The 15,475-nt window shown below is 49.8% G+C and overlaps 1 protein-coding gene across 1 annotated transcript; it reads left to right on the top strand.

Moving 5' to 3' along the window:
• Nucleotides 1–5,979: 5,979 nt before the first annotated feature.
• LOC119305924 (dehydration-responsive element-binding protein 1H-like) lies at nt 5,980–6,971 on the top strand. The gene has a single exon (XM_037582313.1). The coding sequence runs from the start codon at nt 6,068–6,070 to the stop codon at nt 6,788–6,790; it is 723 nt and encodes a 240-aa protein (XP_037438210.1). The 5' UTR covers nt 5,980–6,067; the 3' UTR covers nt 6,791–6,971.
• The last annotated feature ends 8,504 nt before the right edge of the window (nt 6,972–15,475 follow it).

The following is a 15,475-nucleotide window of genomic DNA, read 5'->3' as shown; positions in this document are numbered from 1 at the left end:
AAAGAAAAGTTCTCGGAATGTCATGGAAATCCACGGAGGCACTTTTCAAATTTAATAAGAATTTTTGGCGAAAGAATCAAGGTCAGGGGACCCACGGGATGTCCACGAGATAGGGGGGCGCCCCCCCCCCCCTAGGGCGCGCCCTCCTATCTCGTGGGCCCCCTGGACCTCCTCCGACCTCAACTCCAACTCCATATATACCGTCTCGGGGAGAAAAAAATCAAGGAGAAAGTTTCATCGCGTTTCACGAAATGGAGCCGCCGCCAAGCCCTAATCTCTCCCGGGAGGGCTGATCTGGAGTCCGTTCGGGGCTCCAGAGAGGGGGATTCGTCGCCGTTGTCATCATCAACCATCCTCCATCACCAATTTCATGATGCTCACCACCGTGCGTGAGTAATTCCATTGTAGGCTTGCTGGACGGTGATGGGTTGGGTGAGATCTACCATGTAATCAAGTTAGTTTTGTTAGGGTTTGATCCCTAGTATCCACTATGTTCTGAGATTGATGTTGCTATGACTTTGCTATGCTTAATGCTTGTCACTAGGGCCCGAGTGCCATGATTTCAGATCTGAACCTATTATGTTTTCATGAATATATGTGTGTTCTTGATCCTATCTTGCAAGTCTATAGTCACCTATTATGTGTTATGATCCGACAACCCCGAACTGACAATAATCGGGATACTTCTCGGTGATGACCGTAGTTTGAGGAGTTCATGTATTCACTATGTGTTAATGCTTTGGTCCGGTTCTCTATTAAAAGGAGGCCTTAATATCCCTTAGTTTCCGTAAGGACCCCGCTGCCACGGGAGGGTAGGACAAAAGATGTCATGCAAGTTCTTTTCCATAAGCACGTATGACTATTTACGGAATACATGCCTACATTACATTGATGAATTGGAGCTCGTTCTATATCACCCTATGTTATAACTATTGCATGAGGGATCGCATCCGACATAATTATCCATCACTGATCCATTACCTACAAGCTTTTCACATATTGTTCTTCGCTTATTTACTTTTCCATTGCTACTGTTACAACTACTACAAAAACCCAAAAACATTTACCTTTACTGTTGCTACCGTTACCATTACTATCATACCACTTTTGCTACTAAACACTTTGCTGCAGATACTAAGTTATCTAGGTGTGGTTGAATTGACAACTCAACTGCTAATACTCAAGAATATTCTTTGGCTCCCCTTGTGTCGAATCAATAAATTTGGGTTGAATACTTTACCCTCGAAAGCTGTTGCGATCCCCTACACTTGTGGGTTATCAAGGGCACCTTCTAGGACTTCTTCAAAATAGTGCTCGGCCGGGTCATGGCCTCCCGTCGGACCCCGGGTTGCAACAACGGTGGCTTCCATCCCTGCCCAATATGTTTTAACACGGGCAAGAGCCATCCGCGCACCCTCTATGCATGCCGACCTCTTCACAGCGTTGATATGTGACACAGCACCAAGGAGTTGTTGCACTAAACCAAAATAACTGTCCGGCCTTGGTCCCTTCGGCCAAAGATGATCCACGACAGACCTCATGGCAAGCCCAGATAACCTACGGAGCTCGGCCCACTCGGCCATTCGTTCGTTTAATAGCAGTGGACGCTTTGGAGCACTAAAGTGTGACCAGAACAACCGTTCTGCCTCATGATCTTTCTGATCTTTGAAATATTCAGTCGCATCAGCAGCACTCTTGGCCAAGTCCAAGTACGCGTCCTCAGCACTACATAATTGACCCAGAGGGGCATACTTCGGATCTCTGAACTTCGTCCGCAATAGAAAGGGCTTCCCAGTCATGATATCTCCAGCTTGACGAAGCTCCTCCCTTGCCGCTCTGATCTCAGAGCGAGTCTCCTTAGCTGTTTCCAAGGCCTTCTTCAAGTCAGCCGCTTTCGCTTGGTTTCCCTTTTCAAGGAGCTCATATCGGCCGGCGGCCTCCTTCAGCTCAACAGCCATCTTGGCTATTTTATCTTTGCTCTGGCGACGAGCAGCCTGTTCGGCTCTCAACTCCTCGACCGCCTTTAGGGAGGCCACATCACTTATCTTGGCTTGTTCCTTGGCCCGGGCAAGCTCCGTCTGAAGGGTCTCCACGATAGCAGCTCCATCTGCAGTCACAACATATTGTAGATACTAGCATCATGCTCCTCTTAATATTTGCCGACAAGCCGAAAATACATACCCTAGGCCTCGTTAAGCCGCTTGTTCACAAGCGCAATGTCGGTATCTGCCACGTCAAGCTGCCTCTTCAGTTCGGCAAAATCAGCAGTCTGGTCAGCCGCCGGACCATCAGCCGCCTGCACATAACGCAGTGCGATCACTACCTGGGATTATGATCCTCTGGATGCCAACCAGAGTCTCAGGGGCTACTATCTATACGGAGCACACCTACCGTGTGCGGTACAGCCGAACATATATACATTACTGTGCGTACCTCAAAGCCTATGAGCAGGCTCGTAAAAGCTTCACTTAACCTGCTATTGGCGGAAGAAATCCTCTCAAACCCGTACCCATTAACGTACGATGCGCCTCTGAGATAGCCGCTTGCTCCAGAAGACCCGTCAGTGTGTCCGGTTGTGTGCCGGACAACCCTGGACTCTTCCTATTGCTCTCCTCGGGAGCTGAACACTCCGGGCTTTGGGCAGCCGAAGTGTTAACTTCTGGCCTTGGCGGATCAGGAGAAATCCTCCGTGACGACACCTCGGGGTCGTCCGCCCCATGGGGCGGAGAGGCAGGAGGAGGCGTTTCGCTCTCCATCATCTTCGGAAGAAGATCCCCCGAAGACAAGCTCTGATGAGAAGGGCTACGAGCCGGACTGCAAGGGATAGGTCTCGGTTATTATTCTCAGAGATAAAGCGGGATATATTTACCAAAGTACTTTTAGGCACTTACAGCTCGGTGGAAGGCTGGCCCTCTTGCGGGCGCTGTGCGGTGAGGACGCCCTCCGGGGAAGGCCCCCCTGGCAAAGGTTTCCTCCTCGTTTGGAAACCTCCATCTCCGAGTCTTCAGAGGCGGCCCTTTTCTTCCCGTGTGGGGAGGGGATTTTCGATTCACCTCCCCGATTATCCTCCTTCTTGGAGACATCAATTCCCCCGGTCTGGATGTATAATGTATGAAGCCCGCTCTCGGCTTCTCTATCCCTCCCCTCATCTTCTCCTAATGGCACCTGATACGGTGCGCGCTGAAGCATCCTGGTTAATAAGGATCCGACGAGCCTTCGGGAAGAGGGGTCGAACACTTGATCCTTTCTACCTTTCTTAGCCAATCCTGGTCGAGGGTAGTTTTCAGAATAATGTTATGATAAAACATAAAATAGCGTGTTTGGTTGCGGAGATACTTACTTGGGTATCCGAACGATTGCAGTCCAGGCCCACATCCTCGGTGGTGTCCGGACACTTTATTCGTGATCCGAAGAATAATCGATACATCCCTTCGAGTGTCATGCCGAAGAAGTGCTGAATGGTTCGTGGTCCCTCTGGATTGAACTCCCACATCCGGAGAGGTTGACGCTTGCACGGTAGGACCCGACGGACTAGCATTACTTGAATTATTTTAACAAGGCTGACATCCCTCTCGAGAAGATCCCGAATGCAGCTTTGCAATATTGGTACGTCATTAGCAGGCCCCTAGTCCAGCCCCTTGTTGGCCCATGATGCCAGTTGAGGCAGAGGGCCCGAGCGGAAGGCGGGGGCAGCCGCCGACTTTGTGTCACGGGGAGCTGTGATGTAGAACCACTCCCGTTGCCATAAGTCGGACACCTCTGGGAAGGAACCCTTGGGCCATGGGGCATCGATGCCTTTGCGTATTATAGCTCCTCCATACTCCACGTGTCGCCCATCAATCATCTTCGACTTCGCATTGAAGGTCTTGAGCCACAGGCCGAAGTGTGGGGTGACGTGGAGGAAGGCTTCACACACGATGATAAACGATGAGATGTGAAGGATGGAATCCGGAGCCAGATCATGGAAATCTAGCCCGAAATAAAACATGAGCCCGCTAACAAAGGGATCAAGACTAAAGCCTAGCCCTCGGAGGAAGTGGGAAACAAATACGACACTTTCGTTGGGATTGGGAGTGGGGATAACCTGCCCTTGAGCAGGCAGCCTGTGCAGGATGTCGGCGGTCAAATACCTGGCCTCCCTGAGCTTCTTGATGTCCTCCTCTGTGAAAGAGGAGGCCATCCACCGGCCTTGAAGGTTGGATCCGGACATGATTGAAGGTCCGAAGCGCTTAAGCCCGAGCCTTGGGTGTTGGAACTCGAGGTGGGGGAAGGGGAGGATCGAGCGTGGGTGTAAAAAGATAAGACCTTGGCCCCTTAATAAAGGGGGTAAATATCAAGCGTCCTCGACGTGACCGTTTGGAACTTGCCTAAAATCAAGGAGTCATACCAATAAAGTGCGGTTGGGTTACCCACGCCCGTATTGATGAGAATCCCGTGATAAGGGGAACACGATCTCTGCTTCGACAAGACGTGCCAAGGAAACCGCCTCGCAATATGTGCAGTAGCTGGTTGTGAAAAACGGTTCGAATAATGACCAGGCCGTGGCGTGATGTCACGCTACGGAAAGTTGTCAGCAGATTAGATTTGTGGATTATTGTTCTCTCTACGGTGTATGTGGAATTTGTTTTGCAGAGCCGGACACGATCCTCGTGTTCAAAATCTTCTATGGAGTATTCGGAGAAGGAACCCGCCTTGCAATGCCGAAGACAATCTGCGCCGGACTCATCGTCATTGAAGCCTGGTTCAGGGGCTACTGAGGGAGTCCTGGATTAAGGGGTCCTCGGACAGCCGGACTATATACTTTGGTCAGACTGTTGGACTATGAAGATACAAGATTGAAGACTTCGCCCCGTGTCCGGATGGGACTCTCCTTTGCGTGAAAGGCAAGCTTGGCAATTCGGATATGTAGATCTCCTTCTCTGTAACCAACTCTGTGTAACCCTAGCCTCCTCTGGTGTCTATATAAACCGGAGGATTTAGTCCGTAGGACGACAACAATCACAATCATAGGCTAGCTTCTAGGATTTAGCCTCTACGATCTCGTGATAGATCAACTCTTGTAATACTCATATCATCAAGATCAATCAAGCAGGAAGTAGGGTATTACCTCCATTGAGAGGGCCCGAACCTGGGTAAACATCGTGTCCCTCGCCTCCTATTACCATTAGCCTTAGACGCACAGTTCGGGACCCCCTACCCGAGATCCGCCGATTTTGACACCGAGTTGTAAACTAAATTCTAACACAATTTAGGTACAAGGTGCAACTCTAACACAAATCAGTTATTGGACATCACCAAATGTTCGCCGCCATCCAACCATATTCATCGAATGTCCGCCCTTTGTCCAATAAAGAGGAGAGAGAGAAGGTGGTGGGGGGAGGGGGGATGGGATTCCACACTCAGTTAGCGGCGTACGTCGATGTCCGGACTCCTTCAAAGATGCCTTAATTTGATTTCGGTCCGAATTGACATTTGGTGAATGATGTTAAAATCATCATCTGGTCCAAACAATTTGATAGACCGCGTTGGAGTTGCCCTATACGTGGACTGCTGGAATACTCATGGCACCATGGCTGTTCATCCACTAAGTCGTGCCCCTTTCTGCCTTGAGCCTCCGAAGACCTCGGGGAACCAGACGACCCCACTCAGCAGTGCATGCTGTCTTCTCTTTGCGGCCGAACAGCCGGCGGACCAATCAGGCAAGGCAATCACCGCTGCATCAACACTGTTAAGCCATCAGGAAGTTGCCTTTTTTTTTTTTTGTTTAACACTGCAAAGCCAGAAGCCCCCACACGCCCACGGTCCACCAGGAGAAAAGTCACACGACGCTATCACCCCGCAGTTCCTTTGTCACCAGCTGTCCGGACACTGCATCCCTACCGCCGTCTCAAGCGCGTTGATACACTTCAACCTCCAGCATCATGCATACCTATATATAAGTATCCCACACTCTCGCTCAAGCTCAACAAGCATCTCACAGCTAGCTCACACTCCTCACTGAGCTAAGCACCAACCTCGACTGCCCAAGGAAGCCACCTGCCAATCACCCAGCACTCTGCCGGTAGCCATGGACATGGGCCTTGAGGTCTCGAGCTCCTCCCCATCCTCCTCGTCGCTGGCCAAGCGCCCCGCGGGGCGCACCAAGTTCCGCGAGACGCGGCACCCTGTGTATCGTGGCGTGCGGCGCCGGGGCAACGCCCAACGGTGGGTCTGCGAGGTGCGCGTCCCTGGCAAGCGCGGCGCTCGGCTCTGGCTCGGGACTTACGCCACGGCCGAGATTGCAGCGCGCGCCAACGACGCCGCCATGCTCGCCCTGGGCGGCCGCTCCGCCGCGCTCCTCAACTTCCCGGACTCCGCGTGGCTGCTCGCTGTGCCGTCCGCGCACTCCGATCTCGCCGACGTCCGGCGCGCGGCGGTCGAGGCCGTCGCGGATTTGCAGCGACGGGAGGCTGCCGGTGGGTCCATCACCGCCACCGCCACCGCCACCGCCGCCGAGGAGGCCTCCTGTGGCGCTCCTGCAGAATCGTCGTCTGAGTCTGACGATGCCGGTTCGTCGGAGACGTCGAAACCTTCCGCCGATGGAGACTTCGCGGTGCCGGGCGGAATGGACATCGAAATGTTCAGTAGGCTTGACTTGTTCCCGGAAATGGACTTGGGCTCGTACTACGCGAGCCTCGCGGAGGCGCTGCTCATGGACCCGCCTCCGGTGGCGACTGGCACCGGCGCGTACTGGGATAACGGAGAGTGCGGCGAGGCCGAGGGGGCAACTGAGTTCGCGCTCTGGAGCTAGTAGCCGATTCTGCTTTTGTTTTGACTCTGTAGCGTCTTTTTTCCCTTTGCAAAGTTTTCCAATTTCGTTTTTTCTTTTGCGGGTGAAAGTTTTCCTATTCCGGGAGAAGACTCTGTAGGCCATAGCTAGCAAATTGAAGCTGATTGCAATGGAGCATTCATTATGACACAGTTTTATGCCACTGTTTATACTCCGGTTCTTCTCTAGCTGAGACGTAGCACACCGCAGTTTCAAGCCGTAAAAAGGAGCACAAAAAGAACAAATCCAAGCAGATACAGTAATACAACAAGAGGCGAGACGGCTCGCAATGGGTTCTAGAAAAAGGAAATATTCCTTCATGAAGCATGAGCTCAACAGGCAAAGCAGAACCAGACGAGAGGGAGGCAACTTTCAGTCGATGTTAACCTTTATTCGCAACGAGACGAGAGGGAGCAATCCAGAAGATGTGGTCTGATGTCATGTCTCCCATCCGTCTGTCTATAACGTGTGGTCACTCGGATTGATCTGGTCACGGACCCAGCAGGTTAGAGCGACGAGAGCTCTGAATCTTCTTGGTGCGCCTCCTGTCGAAATCTTTGCAGCTAAGCAGGCCGTCACCTTCACTCACAGACTCACTTTGAGCGGGACTAAGATGCAGCAGCACACTCTCACGCGGGGAGCCGGGGAGGGAAAATAATTCTATAAGACCAAGGTGGGTCATCCATCAGGATGGGTCTCACCCGCTAACCGTGAGACCTGGTCTCATATAAATTTTTTTCCGCCGACGAGATGTGACTTGCCTTTTTAGCTAGATATTTAGACCTGTAGTGATACTTGCTGAGTATACTAATTAAGCAAAAAATACATTCAGTTTGTCTAATTCACATCTTGATTTTTTTAAGTATGTCACATTAAAGCTTCCACAAATATATAATGCAATAACAAGAAACAAAAAATATTTAAGAAAAAAAATAGACCACAAACATAATGGACATCAGCTTAGATGTGATATAACTATGTCACATCCAGATGTGTCCTAGACAGACCCAAATACATAATTCCGAACTTGTTTCCATTCGGTCAAAAGGATTTCATAGGATTTGCAGACCATCATAATTTCTTGGGTCCCGATAACTGTCACACGTGTGGGCGTTAAGGGATCTGCCCACACGTTCTGTGTGGTGCCTAAGAGGACCAGCCCACACGCTTGTGTGTGGGCAAAACAACTAGCGCCCACACGTCTTTTTCTTCCCTCCCGGTCCCTTTTATACGCATGCGTGTGGGCGAAATAGATAACGCCCACACGTCCGGTACGTCAGGCCTCATACCTCGTGGCCCCGCACGCCCCACGTGACACTTTACCGCGCGCACGCAGTTGCCATGGGCCGGACCCTCGTCTATGTTCGTTTAAGTGCAGTTGCCATGTCGCTGAACTACGGTTGCCATGTCGGACAACTACAGTTGCCATGTCTGCTCAACTGCAGTTGCCATCTCAGGTCAAAGTTCCAGATTGCCATTTTTTGGACAAGTACAACTGTTGTCATGTGTGGTCTGGTCTACTGCAGTTGTCATGATTTCAAAACTTTAGGAGTTGCCACCTATTAACACTAGGCAGTTGTCATGTAACACTGAAAAAATGGCATGGCAAAAAAACATGTTCGGGTAAAAGAGAGAGTTGACATGTGCTCACAAGCACGTTAGGGCAGTTGCCATGTAAAAAGAAAGAGTTGCCATCTACTTACGTGCACGCTAGGACAGTTTGCCATGTACCATGCAAAACTTATGGCAACTGACATGTTCGGGTAAAAAAAAGAGAGAGAGTTGCCATCTGCTTGCAATCACACTAGGACAGTTGCCATGTACACTGCAAAACGCATGGCAACTGGCAGCTTGGGTGTGGGAGAGGAGGCGGACGTGTGGGCGAGATGGCAAACGCCCACACACCAACCCTTGTGCTTGACTGAAAACTCATGTGTGGGTGAACTGCTAAACGCCCACACACCGGCCCCTCCGTGTGGTAAAACAGATGTGTGGGCGAACTATGTCACACACCACACACGCTTTGTCCTACGTGGCACAGAAAATCGGCCAGATTGTGCCAAGATTCGTGCATATAGTATTGGACGATGATGGATGCGTGTGGTCGAGATGATCAACGCCCACACGTGTGGGCGTTAACATTTCCGAATTTCTTTTGTAGTACTATTTTGAAGGAAAAATTATAGGAAAATGATAACTGGTGAGCGCCGGATTTTTAGCCATCCCAATGAACGCCCTCAAGCTGTGTTGACAAGTACTCCCCCTCGGCCCCCGCGTCGCCTACCCTAGGCGGCACGGGCGGCAGCCCCCAACCGTGCCGCCGCCGGCCCCCTCCTCCAGCTACCCGCCTTGCCGCCGCCGGAGGCCACCACCGGGCGAAGCCCGCGCCATGGCGGCGGCGGCGGAGTCTCCCTCCATGGCACAGCTCCCCTCGCGCGGGGCCTCGCGGCTGGCGGCCGCCTCCTGATGGTTCGTCAGCGCCCCTCCCGGCGGCCTGGCGGCCGTCGGCGCTTCTCCTGGTCCCGGCGGCGTCCGGCCGGCGTCAGATCTGGCGCCGCCTTCGCAGTCCCTCCCCGCTGTCGTCACCGATGCTGCCCTGGCGCGGCGCGTCCCCTCCCTCTCCCCCGCCCTCCCCTGCGCTCCACCTCGCCTGGCTACCCCTGGCCCTGGCTGGCCGACGTCCTCCCGGCTGCAGGGCCTTGTCGGCCGTGCCTCCTCTCTGGTTGACCACGATGGGGCTGATGTCCCTCCTGGCCTTCAGCTGTCTGGCGTCTTCCCGGTAGCGGAGCCTCATCTCAGTCTCCCAGCCATGCCTCGCCCTTGGCCTGGTTGTGGTGTGCTGTGGGCGGTGATCTATCCCGTGGTGGTCGTTTGCGGTGGTGCATCCAGCGACGCGCAACGTCATCTTCTCCGGTGATTGGTGCGGCTTTTCTCCGAGTGGTTGTGGCCTTGGCCTGCTTTGACAGCCTTGTCTCTGAATCCTATCGAACCTTTGGGATTGTGCGGAATTTGGCCGGGGCGAAAGCCTTGCTCGGCTCGTCGATGCTGGCGGCAGCGACACCTACGAGTGTCGTTCCCTTCTTGGAGGTGCCGTCATGGCCTCTTCCCCGCGCCCCTATGCGAGTATCGGGGGAAACACCAGATCTGGTTCACTAGATCGGACAACGGAGGCGTCTCGGCGTTGTATCCTTCATGAAGACGATGTTTTGCTGCTTGTGGCGTGTTCGGTGTTGGTTTTGAAGACTTTGGATGCTTTGCTGGTCCGGGCTGCTCCTCTTGGTGTGGGCATCCGAGGCGCTATGTACGGCCTCGATGACGCTCTCTCCATGGCTTCTCCTTCAAGTCCGGCTAGGTCCTGCACCCCACTTGTCGATCCTCTAGGCACATAGGTGGGAGGTACGTTGATCCGGTTCGTCCTAGAGGCGCGACAGTACGATGATGGTGCCCAGTGTTGGTCGCGACGCGGCCTAGATGCCTTTGTATCTCGTATCTTTGGCTTATCTGCCGGAGTTCGAGCTAGGAGAGTTCCCTGCTGTGTTGTATCTCTTTTTGTTGTTCCCACACCTTGTGTGGTGCTTTTCTATTTTCCTCTTGCATGTCTTTGTAATTTCTTTTTTACCTATCAATGAATGATACGCAAGCTTTGCGTATTCGCAAAAGTGAACGCCCTCAAAGGCATCTGATCACGACAGAACAAACGACAATATTTCTGTGAAACATGACAATTTTCTGCCTTTTTGCGCAACATGACAATTTTCGCCTTGAACCAGAGCAAATCGTATAAAGTTGACATGGCAATTTATTAGTTGGTTTGGCATGGTAAGTTTGACGTTCGCTGAAAAAACACTCCCTGAGAACGTTCCGTAGATATTGCTGTCCAAACTGTATCAACTGGAGCCACTTGAAATAGGTTCTACGTTTTCTCCTATGGTGCAATCAAGGATCAATTTCAGTCTGCCATATTAAGATTAGCAAGGATCAAAGAAGGGATGCTTTGTGAGGGTGGGTGATAAGTGTCTCCGTTTGTATTGTGTTTCTAAACAAGAGAAATGAGTTGACAAGCATCTCCTCGAATTGGCAAAACTTTGACCTCCGAATCATTTTAAATATTTACACTGAGAGCTGAATCTGTAAGTTCAGGTCCTATTAAAAAAATATTTTTAGGTATTATATATTATGTTCCATTTAATAAATTATGATATACAAACCAATTGTTAAATTATATAATATGTTCCATTTAATGACCTCATTCGTAGATAAATGTCCTTGCACCTAACTATACATCAGTACCATATTTGAGATCATATTTGCATGTACTTATGGTGTCAGGGAGGCACACTTGGGTCACCGACTTTCCCAAACGTATCACCCCTAGCTTATGAAGATAGAGTCGTATGACTACCAAACTTGATGAGTCCACATCGTGTGACGGAAAAAATCAAGACGAAGGGAGGACACATTCGACATCTCTCAAAACCTTGTATTTGTTTAATAGGGTATCCAATCTAGGCATCCCACCTGGATTGTGTTAGGGAACGTTGCATGGAAAACAAAAAAAATTGTACGCACACGTAAAATCTATCCATGGAGATGCATAGCTACGAGAGGGGAAGAGCATCTACATACCCTTGTAGATCGCTAAGCGGAAGCGTTTATCACGCGGTTGATGTACCCGTACTTTTCGCGATCCGATCATGATCCAACCGGTCTAGTGCCGAACGGACGACACCTCCGAATTTAGCACACGTGCGGCTCGATGGCGTTCCTCCTTGATCCAGCAAGCGGGGTAGAAGAAGTAGATGTGATCACAGCCAACACAACAGCGTGGTGGTGTTGGTGGCGGTGGAATACCGAAAGCGCTTCACTAAGCGTCGCCGGAACGAGGCGGTGGTACAACGGAGTAATGGGAGAGAGAGGGCGCCAACGGCTTGGTGTGTCATCTTGGGGCGCCCCTCCCCTCTATATATAGGTGGAGGGGCGTGGGAAACATTCCCTCCATGCCCTAGGGCACAGATAAGGGGAGAGGACTTGGATTCCTAGTCCAATCGTATTCCTATTAGGACTCCTTCCTTTTTTGCCTTTCCTAGTCACATAGATTTTTGACGACTTGATGCGCCTAGCCCAATAAGGCCAGGGGCGCCTCCCTGCATCCCATGCTAGCCCTTGGATCGTGGTGGATCCACTTGTGGACTTCCGGACCCCTCCAAAATCCTCCGGAACCTTCTGAAAGCTTCCCGATACAATACCGAAAAAACTGCACCTCTTTCCGGAACCCAAAATATGACTTCCCATATAAAAATCTTTACCTCTCGACCATTCCAACACTCCTCGTGACGTCTAGGATCTCATCCGGGACTCCTAACAACATTTGGTTACCACTCATCAAATATCCCAATACTACTCTATTGTTAACGAACGTTAAGTGTACGACCCATGCGGGTTCGGGAATTATGTAGTCATGACCGAGACACCTCTCCGGTCAATAACCATTAACAGGACCTGGATGCCCATATTGATTCTTACATATTCCACGAAGATCTTTTATCGGTTGAACCTTTATGACACATACGTAATTCCCTTTGTCTGTCGGTATGTTACTTGCCCAAGATTCGATCGTCGGTATTTTCATACCTAGTTCAATCTCGTTACCGGCAAATCTCTTTACTCGTTCCGTAATACTTCATCTCATAACTAACTCCTTAGTCATTTGCTTGCAAGCTTATTATGATGTGTATTACCGAGAGGGCCCAGAGATACCTCTCCGATACTCGGAGTGAAAAATCCCAATCTCGATCCATGCCAACTCAACAAACACCTTCGGAGATACCTGTAGAGCATCTTTATGATCACCCAGTTATGTTGTGACGTTTGATAGCACACAAGGTACTCCGGTATCCGGGAGTTTCATGATCTCATGGTCGAAGGAATATGTATTTGACATTAAGAAAGCAGTAGCAATAAACTGAACGATCATATGCTAAACTAACGAATGGCTCTTGTCCATCACATCATTCTCCTAATGATGTGATCACGTTATCAAATGACAACTCATGTCTATGGTTAAGAAACCTTAACCATCTTTTGATCAACGAGCTAGTCTAGTAGAGGCTCACTAGGGACACGTATTTGTTTATGTATCCACACATGTATTTAAATTTCCGGTCAATACAATTCTAGCATGAATAATAAACCTTTACCATGATTAAGAAAATAAAATAATAACCACTTTATTATTGCCTCTAGGGCATATTTCCATCAGATTGTTCACGAAAGAACCCAGCGAATTGACATCCAATCAATCAGAAACCTTATTGTGTTCCTCCATTGTAAAATCCTCTGAGATAATCCCGAATAAGCAGCAGCCTAGCTATCACCTATCTCAAGTGTCTGAACCTAGCTAAAATCTGTGTTTTGTGTTTGTTCTGTGGTTGTGTCCATTACCAAAAAAATCTACATGCAACTAGTGTACTGTTGTCAGATACTTTGCGAAGCCCCCAAATGTAACGGTGGTGGGGTTATCTCCCCCGAAGGAGGTGCTTTGAGCTAACGCTTTCGACAAGGGGTTGCGTGCACATATATTCCGTGGTACAAATAGCGAAGGCGGGATTTGGAGTTTTTGTGAGCAAGAAATGCATACTCATCTCTAAATATGCCAAAGCCATATTCATCATTTCCGTTGACGGAGGCTTGCTACCATATAGCACTACGGCTCGATGACTCTTGATCTGGTTAGGGGACTAAACTCACACTACGGCTCGATGACTCTTGATTAGGGGACTAAACTCACAACCAGAACTCACCCAAGAAATTTTCGAGGCCACGCTACTTGAAACAGAAGAGAAATTCACTAAAACATGATGAGAAAGTTAATTTGTTGGCTAAGCTACACAAAAGCGCTACCACGCCACCATCCACTGGTTTTTTGGATATATTTTTAATAGCTAATTTCTCAACTTGCTAAAAGAGCATATGCTCCATATTCATGCCGGTTTCTATTTTTTATAAACGGAAATCATAAAGAACTATCATTCTTGTTATGGCCTCACAAAAAACTTATGGTTACGGTTTTCTAGCACGACCTTGGAAGGACCTAATTGGTGAAGAGGATAATAAAACTGGAGATAAAACAAACCGATTCGTCTCAGGATTTTATTATAAACGGTTCTTGTACTTACAGGATGAAATTTGAACCAAAATAAAATTAAGATTTCTAAATTGAATCCTAGCACAATTTAGGTGTAAGGGACAACTCTAGCACGGATCACTTACTGGACATCACCAAATGTTCACCGGCCATGCAACCATATTCATCAAGCGTCCACCCTTTGTCCAATAAAGAGACAAGATGGGGGAGGGAGAGAGGGGGAGAGGGGTTCCAGATTCAGTTTGCGGGGTACGCGGATCTTCGTACTCCTTCAAAGCTCCCTTGATTTGATTCCGGATTGTGCGATTTTAAACATCTGAATTGACATTTGGTGAATAATGTTAAAAGCATCACCTCGTCCAAACAATTTGATAGACCGGCTCAAGAAATGGCACCAAAACCATGGTTGCCCTGGTGGCTTGGCAATTCTGACAAGAACGTAGCAGCTGCACCTTTAGACGGAAGAGGCCATGCGTCAACGACGTGATGGACGCATGCCGAAGAGACATGGAGCAATGGAGACTAGTAGGGGCAAAGTGCATCGAGACCCTCTTCAGGGAAATTAGGTGAGAGAGATCTATCTTTAACACACCAGGGAGGGATCCCCCCCAAGCCTCCATGTACTGATCACTTATTATCTTTTTGTAACCTCCCTTCTGCTAAATAAATGAAAAGCCTGTGGAATCTGGATATTTCAAAAAAAAAATGATAGGCCGCGTTGGAGTTGCCCTATACATGGATTGCTGGAATACTCAAGACACCATGGCCGTTCATCTACTAATTGGTGCCCCTTTGGCTGGTCATAATGAGCGAATCATAAGAAGCATTGTGCATGCTGTTAGGAAATGTAGCGTCCAATTTCAAAAAAAATCCTACGCTCACGCAAGGTCTATCTAGAAGATGCATAGCAATGAGAGGGGGAGAGTGTGTCTACGTACCCTCGTAGACCGAAAGCGGAAGCGTTTGACAACACGGTTGATGTAGTCAAACTTCTTCTCGTTCCGACCGAACAAGTACCGAACGTACAACACCTCCGAGGTCAGCCCACGTTCAGCTCGATGACGTCCCTCAAACTCTTGATCCAGCAGAGTGTCGAGGAAGTAGATGAATTCCGTCAATACGACGGCGTGGTGACGGTGATGGTGAAGTTATCTGTGCAGGGCTTCGCCTAAGCACTATGAACATATGACCGAGGGTGTAATCTGTGGAGGGGGCCGCCGCACACGGCTAACAGATGTTGGTGTGTGTTCTAGGTGCCCCTCCCCACGTATATATAGGTGGGAGGGGGAGGGAACAACCTTGGGGTGCCCCAAGTAGGAGGAATCCTACTTGGGGGCCTAGTCCAATTCGGCCCCCTTACCATATTTTCTAGAGGGGCGAGGAAGGAGGAGAGATGAGGGAAGGCCCCTTCCTTCTCTCTTCCCTCTCTTTCCTTCCTCCTCTGGTTCGCCCATATGGGGGGCGCAGCAGCCCTTGCTGGCTGCTACGTTTCCCCTCTTGGCCCATTAGGCCCAAATCTTTGC

Source organism: Triticum dicoccoides, chromosome 5B (assembly GCF_002162155.2).
Source record: "Triticum dicoccoides isolate Atlit2015 ecotype Zavitan chromosome 5B, WEW_v2.0, whole genome shotgun sequence".
Lineage (NCBI taxonomy): Eukaryota > Viridiplantae > Streptophyta > Magnoliopsida > Poales > Poaceae > Triticum > Triticum dicoccoides.
This window is presented reverse-complemented; position numbering and strand designations above follow the sequence as displayed.